Source organism: Bufo bufo, chromosome 4 (assembly GCF_905171765.1).
Source record: "Bufo bufo chromosome 4, aBufBuf1.1, whole genome shotgun sequence".
NCBI lineage: Eukaryota > Metazoa > Chordata > Amphibia > Anura > Bufonidae > Bufo > Bufo bufo.
Genome location: NC_053392.1, coordinates 296,506,683 through 296,531,195, shown reverse-complemented (window position 1 = coordinate 296,531,195; position 24,513 = coordinate 296,506,683). Strand labels below are relative to the sequence as shown.

The following is a 24,513-nucleotide window of genomic DNA, read 5'->3' as shown; positions in this document are numbered from 1 at the left end:
ACATCCTAGATCTGAATTAATTAAATTTTCGTCGGAAATACTTTGTTCTTTACATAGTTGAATGTGCTGACAACAAAATCACACAAAAATAAAAAAATGGAAATCAAATTTTTTGACCCATGGAGGTCTGGATTTGGAGTCGCACTCAAAATTAAAGTGGAAAAACACACTACAGGCTGATCCAACTTTGATGTAATGTCCTTAAAACAAGTCAAAATGAGGCTCAGTAGTGTGTGTGGCTCCCACGTGCCTGTATGACCTCCCTACAACGTCTGTGCATGCTCCTGATGAGGTGGCGGACGGTCTCCTGAGGGATCTCCTCCCAGACCTGGACTAAAGCATCTGCCAACTCCTGGACAGTCTGTGGTGCAACGTGACATTGGTGGATAGAGCGAGACATGATGTCCCAGATGTGCTCAATTGGATTCAGGTCTGGGGAACGGGCGGGCCAGTCCATAGCATCAATGCCTTCATCTTGCAGGAACTGCTGACACACTCCAGCCACATGAGGTCTAGCAGTGTCTTGCATTAGGAGGAACCCAGGGCCAACCGCACCAGCTATTGGTCTCACAAGGGGTCTGAGGATCTCATCTCAGTACCTAATAGCAGTCAGGCTACCTCTGGCGAGCACATGGAGGGTTGTGCGGCCCTCCAAAGAAATGCCACCCCACACCATTACTGACCCAATGCCAAACCGGTCATGCTAGAGGATGTTGCAGGCAGCAGAACGTTCTCCACGGCGTCTCCAGACTCTGTCACGTCTGTCACATGTGCTCAGTGTGAACCTGCTTTCATCTGTGAAGAGCACAGGGCGCCAGTGGCGAATTTGCCAATCTTGGTGTTCTCTGGCAAATGCCAAACGTCCTGCACGGTGTTGGGCTGTAAGCACAACCCCCACCTGTGGACGTCGGGCCCTCATATCACCCTCATGGAGTCTGTTTCTGACCGTTTGAGCAGACACATGCATATTTGTGGCCTGCTGGAGGTCATTTTACAGGGTTCTGGCAGTGCTCCTCATGTTCCTCCTTGCACAAAGACGGAGGTAGCGGTCCTGCTGCTGGGTTTTTGCCCTCCTACGGCCTCCTTCACGTCTCCTGATGTACTGGCCTGTCTCCTGGTAGCGCCTCCATGCTCTGGACACTACGCTGACAGACACAGCAAACCTTCTTGCCACAACTCGCATTGATGTGCCATCCTGGATAAGCTGCACTACCTGAGCCACTTGTGTGGGTTGTAGACTCCGTCTCATGCTACCACTAGAGTGAAAGCACCGCCAGCATTCAAAAGTGACCAAAACATCAGCCAGGAAGCATAGGAACTGAGAAGTGTCTGTGGTCACCACCTGCAGAACCACTCCTTTATTGGGGGTGTCTTGCTAATTGCCTATAATTTCCACCTGTTGTCTATCCCATTTGCACAACAGCATGTGAAATTGATTGTCACTCAGTGTTGCTTCCTAAGTGGACAGTTTGATTTCACAGAAGTGTGATTGACTTGGAGTTACATTGTGTTGTTTAAGTGTTCCCTTTATTTTTTTGAGCAGTGTATATGGTAATTATCACTGGCAGCTGGAGACGGGATCAGTGGTAACCAATTGCCTATATCTCTCGAAGAACGCCACTCCTATGCCTCCGGACACGCCGGAAACACCATAGTGATATCCTATCCAGACATCTCCACTTTCGAGTGCTACATACGTTCCACCTTGAAGGAAATACATCCCGGGTAGAACGCACAAGGATGGTAAAGATACAATACAAGCTTAACAAACTACATATGGATAAAATACAAAAACTACCATGTATCATACTGATTTGTTAGATACCATGCCTCCATGCAATGCAGACCGCGTTCCAAAGTGGAACTCACAGGAACACCAATAAATATAAATATACAGGATATAAAAAAAGTGCGTTAACTCTATGTATATCAAAAACCTTCCATAGTAAATACATCCCCCTTATTTAAATTATTATTACATATGTGACATATAAAAAACAAAATGCCCATAGTGCATTGTGAAAGTGCTCCTTGCATGTGATCGTCTAAAGTGCCCTAGTTATGCACATGAATCAATAATCCTACAGAATAATTCGTATCACAATCAAATATAAAGAATATAACAATACTCAATTAACAATAATCAATAAATTTAGATCCCAAATATTTCAATACCTATTCCAGAATTAAACTAGTATGTATATGCGCAAAACTGTAATTTAATTAATGTTGGTAATACATAGCAATATCCACAAATGGGCGTCTTGCCAAATTACCTCTGAATTGTATTTATTACATGTGCAAAGAAAAAATATAATTTCTAATCTCTATATGGTATATATGGATGTGAGATCCCCTGAGGTTGCTGCTGTATGGGGACTTTTTGTAGATCTAGTTACACCGTACAGTGAAGTGCTTGCATGCAACTTCGTAGATTCTTGTGGACTGCGGATGTCACTCTTTAGTTTAAATTGGAAAGCCATCAGTACACATAGCCCCAGCATCCTTAGCAAAGCGGGAGTAAGACTGAAAACGGTGCTGACATGATTTTGCGACTAGAATTGTCTTTACCCTGACAGAGAATTTCCCTATGGGACACAGACGACACAGGCCAATACACTAAATCCCATTGTATTTGTATTTCACCACTTCATAACATATAGCCCATTCTTAAAGTCGGCAATATTTCATGAAAAGCCAATAGAAGGTGCATAAGAAAAAATGCAATGCTATTGCAGTAATACTTATCGGTTCAGGTAGTCCATGAGACGGAGAAAATGTAAAAGAGTCAGCTGCCAGGACTCTCAGCAGCGATGTTTCGGGGTACACGCCCTTGTTCTCAAGCATGCGCAGTATTGTCGCTACGGCAGACCTCTTTACATTTGGGAATCTGTATGCTTTTCTTAGAGAACACTACTAGTGAGTGAAAATGCGTCCGTACCAGCCATCAGGGCAGCTTAGGTTTCAGAAGGGACTTTGCAGTTGTGACAACCACTTTATGTTATTGTAATATTTTAGCACTTTCACCCACTGTACAAGCTTGGTGTCCTAAAGACCCGGACTGTGCTGTAGCAGTGTCCTAAAATAACATGCCCAGCCGCTATACCATCTCTGTTTCTCCAAACTGTCGTTACTTCAGTTTGTGTTGTCTTTAATACATATGTTCATATTACATTTCATATGTTTTACAGAATTTGCCCCAACTGTCAAAGAACTCCTGAAAACGGAAGAGAAAGTCACATTTTACTGCCAGTCCTGCGGAGCTGTGGTTCTCCAGCAACAGTAAGACATTGTGGAAACTTGTGTCTGTTTCTCATTTTTCTCACTCAATTAAATGTGCCTTCTACATGTTATTATCTCCAAGTAAACTCTTAGGTAGATAGGAAAATGTAAAAGACAAGTTATGTGCAAAAAAACAACATTAAATGAGTTATCTGGAAGAAATGATTTATTCAAATGGGAATGTAGTAAAAAAAAAAATTGCTAAACAAAAGTCTGTGAAAGTATGTACATATCAATAGTAACTAGATGGTGTAGTTTCTAAAGAAACCACAGGATGTTGGCTTCAAAACTCTAGAGCCCCAGGGGCACGGAGGGTGGGATTGCTTAACAAACCAAAAGCAACCTTCACAGCTATGGGCCAAAGAAGTGTGCAAAGTTTAAAAATTGCACTCCTAAAACTGTGGGAGGAGTAGCACTCTATTGGAAATCAATGAGAGAAATTTGATTGATTGTTGGTGGCTCCACCCACTTTTTCTAACCTTGAAATGGAAACAGCCAATGATTAAATTTGTGATATTTGATGTCCTTGACATCAATAATGTGAGAATAGCAGCATTTTTAGTTTTTCCCATTTATATCAATCCAAAAAATCTGATTTGGCTGTGTTTGGCTCCGCCCACTTTTTAAATTTGAATTACAGTCACCCATTGACCGAATGTACCAAGTTTGAAGACCCTGCCATTGCCAGTGTAAGAATGGCAGCAATTTAAATATTCCCATTAAATAGCAATAGATAATATTTGATTGGCTGTTTTAAGCTCCGCCCAGTTTTCCAAATTTTAACCCTAGTCACCCAGTCATGGTCTGCGCCAAGTTTGGGGCTTTAATACTGTGAGAATGGCAGCCTTTGAAAGTTTTACATTGAAATCAATAGGTGAAATCTGATTGGCTGTTTTAGGCTCCACCCACTTTTCCTTTTTTCCTTCTACTTTTTGACCGCAGTCACCCAGTGAGTAATTGTGCCAAGTTTGGGACACTTTGCATATAAACTGTAATAATAGCAGCAGTTTATCTGCTTTTCATTAAGGTCAATGGCTGAAATCTGATTGGCTGTTGTTGCCCTGCCCCTTTTTTCCTAATTGTGAACCACAGTCACCCAGTGACTAACACTTTAAGATTTGGGAATTATGGCATTTAACGTGTAAAAATGGCAGCAGTTTTAGGCTACATTCACACGTCAGAATTTTTCTATATCCCGAATTTCGGTCCGTTTTTTGCGGATCCGTTGTTCCTGAAAATGTTTCCATATGTCATCTGTATGTCATCCGTTTTTTGCGGATCCGCAAAAAACGGAAACGTGTATAAATTTCAATAAGCAAATAAAGTTGTTTGGATTTCTTTGAAAAAAAAAAAAAAGTTTCTGTTTGCAGGATTTAATTTCCAGGAACGGAATCCGCATAAAACGGATGACATACGTAATGACATCCGAATGTCTTCCGTTTTTTGCGGATCCATTGACTTTGTATTGTACCAGGATCCGAATTTTGCGGAAAAGAATAGGGCATGTTTTATATTTAATCGGACATGCGGAATGGAACAATGGAAACGGACAGCACACATTGTGCTGTCCGATTTTTTTTCCAGGACCCATTGAAAATGAATGGGTCCAGATCTGGTCCTGATCTGTTCCGCAAAAAACGGAACAGATCAGGAAAGAAAAAACGGACGTGTGAATGGACCCTTATTGTTTTCTATTGAAAATCAATGAGTGAAATTTGATTAGTTGTTGGTCTCTCCGCCCACTTTTTCTAACTTTAAAGTGGAAACACCCAACGAGCACATTTGTGATATTTGAGGTCCATGACATCAATAATGTGAGAATGGCAGCATTTTTAGTTTTTCCCAAATAAATCTGAGTGGTTGCTTTTGGCCCCTCCCACTTTTCAGAATTTTAATCCCAGTCCTCCAGTGACCAACTGTGCCAAGTTTGAGGACCCTGCCATTAAAAGTCTAAGGGCTGAAATTTGATTGGCCGTTGTAGACTCCGCCCACTTTTATACATTTTAACCCCAGTCACCCAGTGACCCACGGTGCCAAGTTTGGGTATTCTGGCTTAAATACTGTGAGAATGACAGCAATTAAAATTTTCTCATTGAAGTCAATAGGGAAAATCTGATTGGTTGTTTGTGGCTCCGCCCACTTTTTAGAGTCCCCAATATGTGACAGAAATTTTCAGGTTGACCCCATGACTATGTGACCCAAGTTTGGTAAGTTTAACTTCAAAGCTGTACGAGTGGCAAAAGTTTAAAATTTTCCAATGAAAGTCTATGACAAAAAGTGGGGACTTCGGGGGGCCGCCCCAGGGGCGCGTAAGGTGGGATCGGTTAACAAAGCACAAGCAAGTGTGCAAAGTTTGGTAATTGTACTCCTAAAACAGTGGGAGGAGTAGCGTATAGAAAATAGCTAAATTTTCATTGGCTGTTGCTAGCTCCGCCCACTTTGGGGGGTCCCCTCAAAATTTACCCTTTTATTTGGGTTGAAACCATCTATATGTGGTCCGAGTTTGGGGAGTGTAGCTTCAGAACTGTGCGAGTGGGAGCGATTTGAAAATTTTCCCTGTCAAAGTCAAAAGCAAAAAAGGGTTCTTCTGTGGTCCGCCGCAGGGACCCAGAGGGTGGGATCGCTGATTAAAGCACAAGTAACTTACCTCACTATAGGTCGAAGAAGTGTGGAAAGTTTTGCGTTTGTAACCCCAAAACTGTAGGAGGAGTAGCGTATAGAAAAGGAGGTGCGGAGAAGAATAATAAAACGGATTAATAAGCTGAAACAATCGAATAACAGTATGTTGGCTTTTTCAACCCAACATAATAAGTCAGAGCACATGGACATGTATTCTCTCTTGAAGACATTTCTCTAGTCATCTGGCTGGTTTTCTCAATTTGAATGACGTGCGCAAGACATCTCCAACATTAAATACTGGAGACTCGTGCTTCAGTCAGCATAATCTGTTTATTAACAACATGAGGTCAAGGTTCAAAGATGTTGACTGCAAGTTGCATGATTGAAGCTATTAGGTGTGGTTAACCTGCCTTAAAAGATGTGTTAGAACAGCATTGTAAGTGGCAGGCAACAGATGTCACATCCGTGCACCTCTATTCAAGCTTACTTTCTCCAGATTGAAATAAATAGCTTCTTTCACACCTCATTGTATCCATTTCTCCTCTGTAATTCAAACATTGCTGTAATCCAGGGATGCTCAACCTTTGGCCCTCCAGCTGTTGCAAAACTACAACTCCCAGCATGCCTGAACAGCCCACAACTATCAGCCTACAGCAGGGCATGGTGTGAGTTGTAGTTTTGCAACAGCTGCAGGGCCGCAGGTTGAGCATCCCTGCTAATCAGATTGTCTTTAAGATGAGTGCTGATGACAGGTGTTTGCCCCTCTGTGACTTGGCCATACACTGGTTTCGCTCCTGGTTTGTTTCCCCAATATACAAGTCATGGCACTCTTCACTGCAATGGACTGCATACACAGTATTGCTCTTCTTGTGTTTTAACTTTGGGTCTTTTGGATGAACCAGCTGCGGAACTGCCTAAGGGGACGGGCTTCACTACACACTACACACTGACACATGTAGATATACTACACATTGCTGAGTTTCCCTGTCAGGCTGCTCAGCCATGATGGCATATTGTAGGCAGGATTGCATCATTACCATCTATTGTAGAGCAATGTAGTGATACCCCGTCCACTCAACCTTTTAAGAGGCCTGTGCCCTTGCCAGGTTTTACTAAAACTACTTATGAAATGCCAGTTTGATTAAAACAGTTTGCCAAGATTTTTATACCGATGACCTAAAGTCATCCGTATCTGGCCGGTGGGGGTCTGACACCTGGGATCCCCACGATCAGCTGTTTGAGAAGGCACCGACACTCCTGTAAGCACCACAACCTTTTCTTGGCTTGCCAAGCACAGCGCCGTACATTATATAGCAGCTGTATATTGCAGCTCACCCCCATTCTCTTCAATAGGGCTGAGCTGCGCCTAGTACATGTGACCGATTACCGTGATGTCACATGGCCTAGGGAAAGCTGGAAGAAGGCAGGGGCTCTACTGCTAGTGCCACTGCCTGCTCAAACAGCTGATCGGCGGGGGTCCCGGGGTTCTCAACAATATACAGTATATGTGATGTCTAAGGGGTACTCTTTCTCATTATGGAGAGTCTCTCTCTCTCTCTCTCTCTCTCTCTCTGTCTCTATGTCTGTCTGTTCATGCCCGAACTGAATAAAAAAATTGCAAACTTGAAACAAACTGAATATTGCTATTTTTGTGTATCTCTATTCCAGAGGATAGGTCATCAGTATTAACATTTCAGAACACCACTTTAACCCGTTCGCTACTGGCTGCTCCGGCTTAAATACCAGCGCCGTAGTCCTACGTAGCGCTGATCAGGCGGGTGCAGGAGCTGCGCCCGCTCGATCAACTGCCGGGGTCCGGCAGTGACTGAAAGCTGTGTTTCCAAATTCTGTAAAATGCTTAGTCAAAGTGCTCATTACCCCCCCCCCCCCCCCCCAATGTATTCTTTAAGGGGTGTAATTTTCAAAATAGGGTCACTTTTTGAGGGTTTCCACTGTAGGGTTACGTAGGGGTCTCTTCAAATACAAAATGGTGCCTGAAAATTATTCTAATAAAATCTGCCTCCAAAATCTTTATGGCGTTGCTTTCCTTCTGATCACTGGCACATGTCCATAGAGCAGTTTACCGCCACATATAAGGTATTTCTGTAAACTTTAGAATCAAAGTAATGCATTTTGAGGTTTATTTTGCTGTTAACCCATGCTGTGTTGCAAGAAAAAATGATTAACATAGAAAATCTACCAAAGTGAAATTTTGAAATGTCACCTCCATGTTCCTTTAATTCTTCTGGAACACCTTAAGTGTTAACAAAGTTTGTAACATCAGTATTGAATAATTTGAGGGGTGTAGTTTTTTAAAATGGGGTCATTTATGGGTGGTTTCCATTATGTAAGCCCCTCAAAATCACTTTATAACTGAATTGGTACTTAAAAAAATGGTTTAGGAAATTTTGGTGAAAATTTGAAAAATTGCTTCTAAAATTCGAAGCCTTCTAACGTCCTAAAAAAAATAAAATGACATTTACAAAATTATGCCAACATAAAGCAGACATATGGGGAATGTTGATTGATAACTATTTTATGAGGTATCTGTCTTAAAAGTAGAGAAATTCACATTTAGAAAATTGTGAATCTTTCCAAATTTTCGGTAAATTTTGGATTATTTTATAAATAAAGGTGAAATATATCGACTCAAATTTACCGCTATCATGAAGTGCAATGTGTCCCGAGAAAATCATCTCAAAATGGCTTGGATAAGTAAAAGCGTTCCAAAGTTATAACACATAAAGTGACACGTCAGATTTGCAAAAATCGCCCTGGGATTTAAGATGAAAAGTGGCTCGTAGTGAAAGGGTTAAATCTGCCCATCTGTTTCCGTATATATGGTTTCAAAATAAATAAGAAGACATATAGGTGACCCATGAATAGCTATTGTTTTGTTGTATGAAATAAATGCGTGGCTAAAGAGAACCTATTACCACAAAATGCCCTGCAGTCTGAAACCACCATGTTGTAGAGCAGGAGGAGCTGAGCAGATTGATATATGGTTTTATAGGAAAAGATTCAGCATTTACCTCTGCTCATTTTCTGCTAAGGAGTTGTGAACGGTCCTATCAGGGATTGACAGACTTTTGGAGTTAGCTGTCAATCACTGAGTAGCTCCGCCCACATGACTCCTAAGCATAGAAAGAGCAGAGGTTTCAATGTGTAAATTATACGTTTTACTGACTCTCTTTTTTTCTTACAAAACTATATATCAATCTGCTCAGCTCCTCCTGCTCTGTGTAGATTGCACTACATTTCATGATGACGGGTAGAGTAGCTCATATTGCAGGATTGCAGTTACTTTCTCCTTTACTAGAGTCCTACTAGCTTTAGTCTGCTTTGGATATAGCCACCCTGTGATTTAGAGCTTACTGTAGACATGTAATCCGGTCGCACTACATTTGACCATTGTCGGTAAACATGTAGGACACGTCTGTGCGGTGGTTTTGCATGCCCTTGTGATTGTGGCCGTGGACAGTGTTAAAGGATGGTTGATGTTGATGTCAGGGCTGAGTGAAACCAGAAAGCAGTAGAGCAGCTGGTACGTCTGGCTTGGCTTCATCATTGTCAGTTCTGCTGCTTGCACCGATAATTTAAATGTAATCCAGTTTGTAAAACTTCTTCAGATACGTTGATTTATGACCAGTGTGGGAGTAATTGAATCATCACTTCATTGCCATTACTGAGGGAGCCTGCCTTGCCTTGTAACATTTGGGTTGCGTTTTGATTAAAGACGGTCGGGGGGTGTAGGTACTGACAGATGTTGTGCTCGGGTGATATTCGGATGGAAATGAATAAGGAGTCTGTTCTGCTAATTCAACATAACCCACAGGCGAAGACCGCAAGAACGAGGGCGAGCGTTGCATCCTAATCCCGGTGTGCTGCTTTTTCTGCATCCGTAGTACCATCGATTTTCATTTCTCATCTTTTGTCATTGCCTGTGTGATATTGTCTGCTTACTGACTGGCAGGTAGAAAATACAAAGCCAATAACTAATGTCAGACTGTGTTCTGTAGCAAATGCAAATAAATGGGGTCTTTTTTTGCCCCATTCACATGCAGCGTAAAGAATCTGATATGGATTTTAGGTTATTGCTGCTGATTCTGCATGAAAAAGATGCAGATTAGCCCTATCGAAGGATTCTTTGGAAAATCCACGTTAAGGTATGGCTATATGGCGTGGCGGTGACGTGGCCACGTTGCGGCTGAGTACCGCACGGACATGCGAGCCTCAGCGGACTCAAATTGGCTAATTAGGGGCACATTTTTAGTCTGTCTTCATTGTTGATGGCCGTATGGTGTTGCAGATGCCATGCAGCCATTAACAATGAAGACTAACTTTAAAAATGTGATCCTAATTTGTTAATTGGAGACCACTGTGGCTCTCTTACGGCCGGGCAGTAGTTGGCACATAACAACCATGGCAGGGCCACGCCATGTGGCTGTACCCTTAGATTTGTCACGGGCAATTCTCACACAGGTGAACATGGCCTAAGAGCTTTGAGGAAATGCCCCTTTGAAATGCAGCATTTGGTGTGGATTGGAGCCACGTAGCAGTCTTCTGCTTGGGAAAAAAAAGTGCTATTACCAACAGTACCCGTCTAGCAGCATGTCAGGACTTATTGAAAATGGGCCACGAGGAAGCAGCGTGTAATTACAATGTGGGATTCACCATGATCCCCAATATGGTGCATGAGGAAACTGGCTCCCTTGCAGGTCACAGTAAGCCTTGAAAGTCATGCCTCCCTTTTTATTACAGCAACTCATTTCGATGGGTCCGCAAAAAATGCGGACAGCACACCGTGTGCTGTCCGCATCCGCATGTCCGTTCCGTAGCACCGCAAACAAAATATAACATGTCCTATTCTTGTCCGGTTTAGGCATTGTTACAATGGATCCGCAAAAAAAACGGATGGCATACGGATGTCAACAGTTTTTTTTTTTTGGGACCATCAGTTGCGTTGAGGAGAAGTCAGGTGGATACACAGCTGATAGTCCTACTGAATAGACTGTTAGAATTTGTATTATGGCAAGAAAAAAGCAGCTAACAGTCTATTCAGTAGGACTATCAGCTGTGTATCCACCTGACTTCTCCTCAACGCAACTGATGGTCCCAACCCCATTTATAAGGCAAGAAATCCCACTTATTAAACCTGACAGGGCACACCTGTGAAGTGAAAACCATTTCAGGGGACTACCTCTTGAAGCTCATCAAGAGAATGCCAAGAGTGTGCAAAGCAGTAATCAAAGCAAAAGGTGGCTACTTTGAAGAACCTAGAATATGACATATTTTCAGTTGTTTCACACTTGTTTGTTATGTATATAATTCCACATGTGTTAATTCATAGTTTTGATGCCTTCAGTGTGAATCTACAATTTTCATAGTCATGAAAATTAAGAAAACTCTTTGAATGAGAAGGTGTGTCCAAACTTTTGGTCTGTACTGTACATGTACATCACATGTGGGCAGGGATTGTATGAAGCAGGCTCAGGAGCTGAGCCCTCTCCATAGACAGTTGGTGCCAGCTGTCTTTTACAACTGACGCCTGTCTGCTCCTTGAATCTCCCATTTCCAACATCAGTTCTTATGGCAGTCGGGGGCCTAGTAAAGGTCCCCAGGCCTTTGATCATAGTACTTCTATTAAAGGGGTTTCATGCTCCGAAGCTTTCCCTTGACCTGTGCTGTATCGCGCAGGACAAGAGCTTTTTTGTTTACATTTTACGCGGAGGCTTCTGCCTAGCAGCGTTGCCAGTGACATCACCGGCACTGATGGGTGGGCTTTAGCGCTGTCCTGGCCGTTTTACAGGCTATGGCAGCGCTAGAGCCCGCCCATTAGTGCCGGTGACATTACCAGGCTCAATGCTAGGTGGGAGCCTCCGCCTAGCTTGCCCATGGGAAGCCCGGTACATCACAGGATCTCCAGAAAAATCCCTTGCCTTGCACAATGCAGCGCAGGGCAAAGAAGAGCACCAGAGCATGAAATGCTCCAATGCTCATATCAGGGGGGCCGGTGGGGTGAAGATGGGGATATGTCTGGGTTCAGCTCTGAACCTGGACAGCCCCTTTTAAGTCTTGAGGTAGAACATAGTAAAATACAATAAAAAAGTTTTGGTGTACTCCACTGTTTATAGCTGTTACCAATCAGATACGCAGAGTGCGCAAAACTATCCTGCAACCTTAGACTATATGATTGAAAACTCAAATAACTTCAGTATGGCTCTCTAAGTTTATCAGTGTGGGATATTCCACAGATAATACCGGTATACATATATATCTTTTTTTATTTTATTTTATGTAAAACAACTAAATAAAATTGGTTAAAGTAGTTTCTATACATTTTATGGAGCATTAAGTCGTACCCCTACATTACACCAATTGCTGTGCAAGATTTATTTCAAGCTGGAAGCTGAGGGGGCGTGTCCTTCTTCAAAGGCCGTGTCATTTCTGCTGTCGCTCTCCCTATCACAGCTTAAGGTTGTGTCTAGGGATGAGCGAATCGACTTTGGATGTTTCGCATAAAACTTTGTTCTAATACTGTACGGAGCAGGAGCTCCATACAGTATTAGAATGTATTGGCTCCGATGAGCCGAAGTTATTGCGCAAAGTCTCGTGAGATTCATAAATGAATTTGTACTGTAAAAAAACATTTCCCGAACTCGGGTTCGGTTCCTCTTTGAAAAAAGGACACGCCCTCTCAGCTGCCAGCTTGAAATAAATCTTGCACAGCAATTGGTGTAATGTAGGGGTACGACTTCATGCTCCATATAAAAACATCCAAAGTCGATTCGCTCATCCCTAGTTGTGTCCTTCCTGCTACAGCTCTTTCAGTGTCACAGCTTCTAAAAGAAAATCTGGTTGACAGTTGAAGGATGGACCTGAGCATGTGTGTCCATGCATGATGTTACTGTGGTGGACAGAGAAATAAGGAACAGAATAAACAGCAGTTATCACATTACAGATACAATTGGCCATACTCCATTTTTCATTACCAAATTATTCAGATCCAGGTGTTGGTTTGAGAAACGTAAGATGCAGTAGTCTAAACTACTAAATCATGGCTTTTATATAAAACTAGACATAAGCCTGTTACAATAACGGCGCTAGAACAGTAGTGCATAAACATTAGTAGGAACAGTCTATATTAAATGGCAAGGGAACTTTACCACACTGACTGCTGGAACTGACTGGTGGCTGTGGCACTGACTGATGGTTGAGATGGCTGGTACTGACTGGTGGCTGGCACTGTGACTGGTGGCTGGGGCTGTCCGACTGGTGCTGACTGCTGGTGCTGAGACTGCTGTTAGCGACTGGTGGGTCAGACTGCTGACAGGGGCTCCTCTCTATATGACTGAAAGTGCTGGAGAAGGGTACAAAAGAATTTCCAAGGCATTAGATATACCATGGAACACAGTGAAGACAGTCATCATCAAGTGGAGAAAATATGGCACAACATTGACATTACCAAGAACTGGATGTCCCTCCAAAATTGATGAAAAGACGAGAAGAAAACTGGTCTGGGAGGCTACCAAGAGGCCTACAGCAACATTAAAGGAGCTGCAGGAATATCCGGCAAGTACTGGCTGTGTGGTACATGTGACAACAATCTCCCGTATTCTTCATATGTCTGGGCTATGGGGCAGAGTGGCAAGACGAAAGCCTTTTCTTACGAAGAAAAAGATCCAAGCCAGGCTACATTTTGAAAAAACACATCTGAAGTCTCCCAAAAGCATGTGGGAAAAGGTGTTATGGTCTGATGAAACCAAGGTTGAACTTTTTGGCCATAATTCCAAAAGATATGTTTGGCCCAAAAACAACACTGCACCAAAAGAACACCATACCCACAGTGAAGCATGGTGGTGGCAGCATCATGCTTTGGGGCTGTTTTTCTTCAGCTGGAACTGGGGCCTTAGTTAAGCTAGAGGGAATTATGAACAGTTCCAAATACCAGTCAATATTGGCACAAAACCTTCAGGCTTCTGCTAGAAAGCTGAACATATAGAGGAACTTCATCTTTCAGCATGACAACGACCCAAAGCATACATCCAAATCGACAAAGGAATGGCTTCACCAGAAGAAGATTAAAGTTTTGGAATGGCCCAGCCAGAGCCCAGACCTGAATCCGATTGAAAATCTGTGTGGTGATCTGAAGAGGGCTGTGCACAGGAGATGCATGGTTGCCATGCTGATAGACTCGTACCCCAAAAGACTGAGTCCTGTAATAAAATCAAAAGGTGCTTCAACAGAGTATTAGTTTAAGGGTGTGCACACTTAGGCAACCATATTATTTTATTTTTATTTTTTATTTTCCTCCACCTAAAAGATTTCAGTTTGTTTTTCAATTGAGTTGTACAGTTTATAGGTCACATTAAAGGTAGAAAAAGTTCTGAAATGATTCATCTTTGTCTCGTTTTTTTCCATCACAGAAACCTGACATTTTAACGGGTGTGTAGACTTTTTATATCCACTGTGTGTGTGTGTGTATATATATATATATATATTACTCTTTTTATGAGGCAAGGTAACCAAAAAATGGCTGTTCTGGCACAGTTTTTATTATTTGGTTTTTTACAATGTTCACCTGACAGAGTAGATAATGTGATATTTTTATACAGCAGCTTGTAACGATGCGGTGATCCCTAATACGTCAATTTTTTAAATTATTTTTTTGGATTTACACAATAAAAACATTTTTGAAAAAAATCATGTTTTTGTGTTTCCATTTTCTGAAAGCAATGTTTTTTTATTTTTTGGGCGAATGTCTTCGGTAGGGTCTCATTTTTTGCGGGATGAGATGTCGGTTTGATTGGTACCATTATGGCGCACATATGATGTTTTGATTGCTTGGTATTACACTTTTTTTTTATGGTGTTCACCAGATGGGTTGGAGCACATGTTATTTTTATAGAGCACGTTTTTACGGTCATGACGATACCTAATATGTGCATTTTTTTTAACTTTATTTTATTTAATAAAAGCATGTTTGAAAAAAAATCATGTTTTTGTGTCTCCATTTCCCTAAGGACCACGGCATGTAATGGGTTAAACGGCCGACATCTGTGCCAGCACCGATGTCGGCCTTTTAAAGCAGAGTGTTAGCTGGACATTACAGCTAACACTCTACCATCCTGAAGAAAAGGGGAGGGGGGGGGGGGTCCTGCGCGCTCTGCAGCTGTGGCAGGAGCAGGGAAACTTGTGTGTAGCGCTGTGTCCTGATTGGACGCTGCGCCAAGCATGCCCAGTGCAAAACTGGTGACATACACACGGACACAGCGCACTCGCACAGGGATTTTATTATAGAATATGACTCAGAAATATAGTCCTTTATCCACTACTTTGTCCTCTCGTTCTTGGTTTGAAATATGTACTCTATGCTATTGATTTTTGGAATGATTTACACTGGATGTTGAGGAGAGTGGTTTTTAATTCACTTTCTTCAGAGTTAATGTCTGATGCTACTCAAAAAACAAATTAAGAACATTGCCCCATCAATCCCATCTACACAAATCTTTTCCACATACTGTGGGTGAATGCTGTCTTCATTTGTAGTTCTTCCAGGTTTTGATGCCCATTTTTCCATAGCTGGTCCTCTTATGCAAGAAAATATAAGATTAAAAATAGTGCAGTGTATTATCTATTCTATTACAACAAAGTAAAGGTCAGGTTCTTTTCTCTCGCCTTTTCAGTAAAACTACAGTAGATTTAAAGAAGTATTCCGGTTACATTAAGTTATCCTCTATCCACAGGGTTGCTAATAACTGTTAGATCGGTGGGGCTCCTAGGCTATCAATATGAAAATCCCAGAAATCCCCTTTATAGGGGTATTCTGGTTAAATTAGGTATCCCCTGTCCACAGGATAGAGGTTAACTATTAGATCAGTGGGGGTCCTACCGCTGGGACTCACACCGATCACAAGAATGGCTACCCCAAACCCGCTGTAGCCTCCTGAAATGAATGGAGTGGCTGGTTGGGCATGCATGTGGCTGTTCCATTAAGTTCTATGGGAAATCCAGAGATAGCCATAGGATGTACTCGGCTATCTCTGGAATTCACATAGAAATGAATGGAGCGTCCACACGTATGCCCGCCCACTCCACTAATTTCAGGGGGTACAAAGCCCCCGTTCTTGTGATTTGGTAGGGATCCCAGCAGTAAGACACCCACCGATCTAATAGTTATCCTCTATCCACTGGCTAGGGGATAACTTAATGGAACTGGAATCACTGCGACCTCTTTATACAGCTGAACGTCTGGGGTGCCGGGAGTCGGACCCCCATAGATCAGATATTGATGACCTGTCATAGTGGTCTCCTGAATGCTATAGCTTCCACTCAGAGCACAAGTGAGGGGCTGAGAAGCACTTCAATGCAGAGAGCACTACACAGAAAAAATCGGCCTCCAGTGCACTTGGTGGAGTAAAATCTGGCAGAATAAAAGTTAATATTCAAACTGCTCATTGTAGTGAAGATTCTAATTACTCTTTACATGTAAGCTTGTCTTTTTTATTCGCTAGGATATGCCATCACTCTGGTTCGTTTTCATACTATAGTTCACGTTTAAATATTTTTTATTGTTTGAGTGTGTCATATTCACAGACGTACTGATTGTCAAAAAAACCAAATTATCATAGCCTTCATTAAAGATCTATAACATGGTTGCCTCCTATAAATGTGTAATGTCGGTTTAAAAAGGTTGTCCAAAAGAATCGATGCTCACCCCTTTTCTCCCCTACTTCTCTCTGCGCAGCACTCCATTCTTTCCCAGTGCTGTTTGTTTTTCCTGGTTGCAGCGGTGATGTTCCATGCACACAGGTCCCATGTGACATCCCGTATACTGCTGAGGCCAGTGATTGGCTACATGGTGATCTGTGTGCATGGAACATCACCTCAGCATTTGGGAGGACCGTAGCTCAGCACTGGAAGCAGTGGGGAGAAAGTGGGTGGGTAAGGCATCTTGTGTAATTTTACCACATTTACAGGGGCTGTTCCGAGTTTTTGTTAATTTAAACAACTGCTTTAAAGGGGTTTTCTGAGACGTTATCGGCGGGGGTTTGACACCTGGGACCCCCCTGATCGGCTGTTCCAGATAGCACCCTCACAGTCCTTATCACAGCTTTCCCTAGGCCAGTGACGACATGTTCATTGGTCACATGGCCTAGGTACAACTCAGCCCCAGAAGTGAATGGAGCTGAGCGCGACGCCAAGCACAGGCGCTATACAATGTGAGCAGGTAGAAGGCTGATATGTCGGACCCCCACCAATCAGATGCTGATGACTTATCCAAAGGATAGGTCATCAGTTCTAAAGTTTAGTAAACTCTTTAGAGTCAGCACATCCATTGTAACAGAGCAGGGGTCCCACAAACCAGAAGTGGGCTTCTACCCTGTTGGTGCCTTCCACAAATACAAGTTTTACAGATTTTTTTTTTCTCCCCATAAAGCTACCGTATACATCAGTCTGCTCCGCTCCTGCTGCTCTATAACATGCTTCCTGCAGCTCAGACACCATGTTCAACGTAGCCCTTAAACTTTGAGGCAGATTGAGTGATATGGCTCTGGGTTGCTTCTGATGTGTGCGGTACTTCTAGATATGTTTTATTACAGGCTTTATTATGAACATTTTGGAGGCCAGTAGTAACTACCTTCGGGTGTTGTAAGCAATGTAGAGAGCTGCTTTCAAAGAGCAATTCCACATTATGGCTGAATTCACACTGCCCTGTAGGTTGATGCACATCTGGATATTACCCGGGCCGCAGTGCCGATCCCCTAGGTAATGGCCGGAGTCTTTTAAGTTGATGGATGTTTCCATAAAGTGTGCTGTTAGTACTTCATGCCATACTAGTTGTACAATGATTTGAAAATCATGAGGATGGCGTAATACAAACAGTCACCTAGGATTAGAATGTAAGCAGTGGATAACAAGCTTGATATATTGCCTTTTTCCATTGTCGGTGTGTACAGAACACTTCACTATTTTATAATGTAATTGAATTTGGGAGGATATACATCAAGCATGTTATAGTGCGCTCAGGAGTACTTCTTGTTCTCCTCGGCAGCATTGGTCGCCCACATCTAGTGTAGCATTTACATGCAGATATTTATCATCTGAATCTGTAAATCTGTCTCCAGACGTCTACTTTAGATTCTGTTATACGACTGAAGCTGAGAATGTAGAGCCGAGGATTAACTTTCTGGTATTTGTATGTATAGGCTGAACCTATGTGTCTCCCAAGCTCCACCTGTCCTGCAATATAAACAGTCAGAACCCCAAAGAACTCCAATTTCAGAATTGATATATATTTTTTTTCCAGCCAGATTTCGGGGACAAACGTTCATAGGAACACTTTTTCCTGACAACTGGCAGATATAATTGTGCTGCAGTTTGGAAAAGGCTCAGGCTTGAGCCGAAAATACCAGTAGAAGTGGTGAACAGTAAATACCAAGCTAATCACACATCCATCATGATTATAGTATCACATTTTTATTAAACATGTATTACAGACATGATTGGCATACACAAATAAATGAAAAACTGTTAAAAACACCAACACAGTGGTGGAGACCAAACGGCAGGATAAACCTAATAAAATGCAAGTGCAAAACGTGTTTTTAGGGAGGTGCAGATTCGAGAGCTCAAACACAAGGATTATTCACACAGCCTAATAGTATGGGTATGAAGAGTACAGATCAAGTAACATATGAAAGAGAAAAAAAAATATAAAGTATATAGCAAATATCTATAGAATACCAACCAAATAATTGTGTCCCCGCCTCTTTCATATGCCTTTGTAATAGGCAGATGCAAACGAGCGCTGATGGAAGTGTTTATCGTTGATCTGCCGGTCCTGCCTGAATATTGGGTAGTCTAATAGGGCCCTGAGTGAGTGCCTATCCCCTTATGTAACTACATTGGCCCAGATTTACTAATGGGATTGCGCCTAGACCTTGTTGTAGCATCTAGTTTCAGAAAATTAGCCCATATCTGATTTTGGTTGATCATGCCCTCTGTCTTTATGTTCTGGAAGTTCCCCTTCCACTTCTCTTCATGCTCGTCTGCTGATTAGTCCTGACATAATCAGATTCTTCTATATAGAATGAATGTCAGAGAAAGATGATGTCACACACACAAACCATCAGTATCAACACTGTGTACGTCACCTTTCTGGCAATATCTGTGGTTTGGTGACAAACTCCATCTAGAGGGCATCTTTCAGTACTTTTTTGTACTTATGAAACCAGCTGATCTGTGTTGGTCCCATGTTTATATACGCCCACATTGCTGAGAATATTGTTTTAATATATGAAAATGAGCCTCTAGGAGCAATGGGGGCGTTGCTGTTACACCTAGAGACCCTGCTCTCTCTGCAACTGCTGCTCCCCCTCCACATTGATTGATCTAGCCAGACATGATGACATTTACACTGCCTGGCTCTGTGAATCAATGTGCAGAGGGCACGGCAGTTGCACAAAGAGCTGAGTCAGAGGAGTAACGGTAACGCCCCAGTTGCTCCTAGAAGCTCATTTGCATATAATAAAACATCATTTTTCTCAGCAATGCGGGCACATATGACCATGGCACCAACACAGATGTCTTCAGCTGCCAAGTGCACATGTAACAGGTCAGCCAGTGTCATAGGTACAAATCTGCTGACACATGCCCTTTAAGAATGAATCACTAGAAAAGCGTTCGTTCCTCGTTATTCTCCGGTGACTGTACAATGATTTGTTGAACACTCTTCTCTGGTTCCGTTCCAGGCAATTTCTCCGAGTACTTCCTCTGCCCAGTGAAAACTGGAGTTCTCTGGTTGAAGAATGGTGCTGCCACCCTGACCCGTTTGCCAATCGAAGCTGCCTGCCCAAGGTTAACGACTGCTTTCTGGGAGACACGTTCCTTTTGGTGAATAAGGCAAATATTTCAAACCCCTCTGGAGAGACTAATGAGATGTCATCTGTTCCTCATCCCGTTGATGCAAACATCTCAGTAAGTTATTAGCGTTAATGACATCAACTAATTGGTACATTTATATTGCCCAGTATAACTTTATTATCTCAGGCAGAAGGGGGCTCTTAATCTCTGTTAGTGGCTCCGAGAGCTCTTCTCAAATACCATGTGAAGTAAGTTTGTGGGTGAAATTGTGTTATTCATTTTCCCTGACAATATTGTATGTCAGCGCTAGATCATATCTTCCTGTGGGAGTTAAATGGCGGCGAGCCCTGCTGCTTCATTTTATTCTGCACCTCAACAGGAAGAGTTTAACGCAGTGACTACGATGTCTGAAATTTTACTCTGGGGTCCTAAATGATGTTTTTGTAGTTATCTGGGAAAATGATTAGCTTCATTATGTAATCTGAGACATTGCGCACCCAAGACAGTATGCATTGACAGCTCAAGGAAGCTGAAAAGGTGGGCTAGAATTCAAGAGCAGGACATTTTACAAGCAGGGGCGGACTGGGAACTTCAAGTGGCCCTGGATAAAAACTAAAAGTGGCCCCAAGGCGGGGGCAACACAAATAGGCTTGGCAGCAATACTATAATGCAGCACAAATTACCACCCCTGCAGAACCCAATACCATAGTGCAGCACAAAATACCACAGTGCAGCAAAAGACCAACCCAGCAGAACAAAATGCAACACAATACACTACCCCAGCAGAACCAAATACCACAGCGCAGTACAAAATACTGCCCCTGCACCAGAAAATACCCCCCAGAGGCTGCCCCATTCTATTCTCCTCTCTAATTAAGATATGGACAACGAGGCTGAGAAAGTGAGACACTGACCTCAGCACCTACCGCACCTTACTTTCAGCATGCCCCCTGGTCTTTCATCACTACCAAACATATAGAAGACTATAGCACTACCTACCTATTACATCCAGTGACCTCTCCTCTGATGTAGATGCCATCTTCCTTCATCTTCTCCGTACGACCCAGACCACCATGATGACATCTTTCAGCCATGCCCTGTCTCTGCAGAGTTTGGGCCACACATCTTAGATTCCTTACTTTCCCATCGTCCTCTCCACACAAACTCCCCATCCTGGTTCTCTCATAGTGTCATGCTGCCTCCACCCCCAAAACTGCCTGCTGCCCTGCCCAATGCCCCCAAATACTATACTGCGGAAAAGTTAGTGTCCCCAGTAGTGACTCCAGAAGCAATAAAGCCTGCATAGTGCCCCCAGTAGTCATAAAGCCTCACTATAGTGCCCTTAGTAATAACAATGCCCCATGTACTACACCCAGTAATAATAATGCCCTCAGTAATAATAATGCCTCCTATAGTGGACCATGAATATTAATGTCCATATAATGCCCCCAATAATAATAATGCTTCCAATATTACCCCAACCGTTCACATACTGATGACATATCCTGAGGATAGATAAGCAGTTTAAAACACTCGGAAAGCTCCTTTAATAATGCCCCTATAGTGCCCCCAATATTAATAATATCCCCAAATGCCTTCAGAAATAATAATGCCCCCAGAATTAAAACATGCATCCATAGTGACCCCAGTATTAAAAATACCAGCAAAGTGGCCCCAGTATTAAAAATCTCCCTATATGCCTCTAGAGTGTCCCCATTAATCCTGCTATTGTGCCCTGAATGCTCCCCAAGTGGCCTCTTTCTACCTGTGGCTTGAGAGTCCTGCGCGATCGTCATCACACAGTCTGCCATGCCTGCTGCCATAGTTTAATTCAGGAGAGCACCTGCACCTTGCATACACAAGAGCCGGACGCTCCCAGCATTAATTACCTCTGGGAGCGTCAGATCATTAGGTACCCGGCTGCCGGTGGTGAGGAGGGCTTAGGCGGCTCCCTGGGCATCAGCCCACCAGAAGTTTCCAGCTAGGGTCTGTGTCCAGTCCGCCGCTGATTGTAAGCTATGGATTCAAGTATTATTAATAGTATCAGCAATTATAGTCATTTACAGTGCAGTGTAGTTTTGAAATGTAATAAGGAATTTCATGTAACCTGGAAGTCATCATTCAACATTTTATGGAGAATATTTACTCTTCTGCGATCAGGACTTTGATTCTGATTTCTTACTGTGTGATATCTGATCCGCTAAAATCTGCTGATATCAACCTGTGGTGAAATTTCAATTCCTGTCTAATGTAATGTAGCTGTGATATCTTAGAGCCGGTATCGACTCCGTAACCAAACCCTTCAATCATTTGCTCTAAATCAGCATTTCACCTCCGGCAATTAGATGCAATCAGCAGCCAGCAAAACATGGGGCAAACTTCTGGCAGAATAGCGCATTTTGCAAGCTACAGCATGTTCTTGTAGCCCCCATGTGCATTTTATCGGATGGGTGACTATGGGGTCTTCTAAGCCTCTACCTACAGTGGTTGGTAGTTGGCAGCTCTGCTTCAGTTCTGTTCTTATCATACACAGCAGTCCACAATTAAAAATGGCATCTCTTACATGTAATGTATATAACAAGCCTTGGATCTGAACTCTCAAAGTCTCCTTTAGCCAACACCTTTCTTTTCCTCTTCTGTTAGGATAATTTAAAGAAATGACTCTCTGCCCCGAACCCTCTGCGTTCTAGTGCGTCTCTGATCCTCCCCATCACTACTGCTATGGCATTAAAGGGATAATCCCATGAATAATGTAAAAAATGAAAATCATGAAACTTGCTACAAGATGGTCTCCCGATGGTATAGAGTGCCATCACTTCTCCTTAAGTGGTTTCCCACGGTCTCAGACCGACGGAAGAAGGCACACTGCTACATATTTGGTGGCACTGTGCAGCTCTACGCTCTTTTTCTGGACTTTGTGCACTAGATAGTCCTTGAAGCGACTGGCATCCCTATGCCAAATACAGTCTGTGAAGCTGGTGGCAGCTGAAGGATGGAACTGAGCATGTTCTTCCGGCTCAGTGAGCAAGACAGAAAAATTTGAAAAAGAGCAAACAGCAGGTGCGCTGTACAGATAGATTTCATGGAATAACTCAGTAGCTATAAAAAGAAAATATGGAATTACAGAAGTATTCAGAATCCAGGTGCTGGTTTGAGAACTGTATAATATTTTTTTGTTGGACAATGCCTTTAAGTCTTGACTGCAGCAATGAATTGCAAGTCACTGACCTCAGCAATACATGGCACAAAATCACTGAAGCCAGTGATTGGCTGCAGTGATCATGTGGTATATCAGAACAGAAGGGGTTTGGGATTGTGAATCTAACTTTATTTTATTATTCTAATAGCATCCCTTCCTTAATAATAATTAAAAAAATATACCGAGCCGAACTGGATGCATTACACATTAAAGAGGACCCTTCACCTAAAAATGAAAGTTAAACTAAAGATATAGCCTTACTTACATGGCCCCGGTATTGCTTATTCAGTCATTAATTTTTCAATCAGTGCCCCCGTTTGCCCGCGCTGCACCCTGGAATATTTGCCGCCTTGTATGCTAATGAGCCATTCCGCTCAACTGGGCGGGCCCTCAAAAGTTCTCCCGGGCGTGTCATTCTTCTCTCTGGCACAGAGCGCATCCAATCAGCACGCTCCGCTCTTAGCCAGGGAGAAGACGCTCCAGTTCTCGCGAATCCCGCGAGAACTGGAGCGTCTTCTCCCTGGCTAAGAGCGGAGCGCGCTGATTGGATGCGCTCCATGCCAGGGAGAAGAATGACACGTCCGGGAGAACTTTTGATGGCCCGCCCAGTTGAGCGGAATGGCTCATTAGCATAAAAGGTGGCAAATATTCTGGGGGGCAGCGCGGACAAACGGGGGCACTGATTGAAAAATGAATGACTGAATAAGCAATACCGGGGCCATGTAAGTAAGGCTATATCTTTAGTTTAACTTTCATTTTCAGGTGAAAGGTCCTCTTTAAAGGGCTTCTGTCACCCCACTAAAGTGATTTTTTTTTTTTTGGGCTAGTTAAATTAGTTAAAACTAGAATAATGGGCGAGCACACTACATTTGGATCATAGAGTACATAAAATATTTAATTAAATCCAATAAATTGACACGTGTATATACATAAAATCAAGTCATACAATGATAAAATATAATAAAATAAAATGGAATAAAACTTGTGTACTTGGGATAATACACTTGGAATACCGCAGATAAATGGGATGGTATGCTCACTGTACTAAGGTCCAAATGCTGTTGTTGGACCAGAAGATCATATGCCTGTAAGTATCATAAGGAAGTCCACTTATTAAATGAAGTATCTTAAATTCTCCTAGCCAGGAGATCTCCAATCACAGATCTATTGCACAGCTGTTTGCTGGTAGTAACTCCAATATAGATAAAAGGTAGGATCACCTATTGCAGTCTCTTGTATAATCCCCAAGTCTTGGGTGCTGGTTTAATATACCAGTTTGTTGAATAGTGTTACAGAGTTCCGTAATTGCTGTAAATGTAGCAGCTTAAATCCAAAGACTTCTTACCTCCCTCGTGGTGGACGGTCTGTATCCGGCGTGAGTCGGGCAGCGCGGGACACTGCCGGCGTCTGACTACGTTCAGCTGCAGCTGACTTACCCGAAGTCTCACGGGATTTCGTCCGACACAAAGGGGAGAGTGCAGTAAATCGCCAATAATTATTGGAAAAGTCCTTCGATTCAATATCACAGCATGGCCATGCTTGTGGAA

At 42.7% G+C, this 24,513-nt stretch overlaps 1 protein-coding gene across 2 annotated transcripts in view; it reads left to right on the top strand.

Annotated features, from left to right (window-relative positions):
* UBE3D (ubiquitin protein ligase E3D) overlaps window positions 1–24,513 on the top strand; it is a 216,152-nt gene that overhangs the window by 20,672 nt on the left and 170,967 nt on the right. For both annotated transcript variants that reach the window (XM_040428694.1, XM_040428695.1), the window contains exons 3-4: window positions 3,192–3,282; window positions 19,656–19,881. In XM_040428694.1, the coding sequence (XP_040284628.1) occupies window positions 3,192–3,282; window positions 19,656–19,881 (317 nt within the window). The remainder of the gene's footprint in view (window positions 1–3,191; window positions 3,283–19,655; window positions 19,882–24,513) is intronic.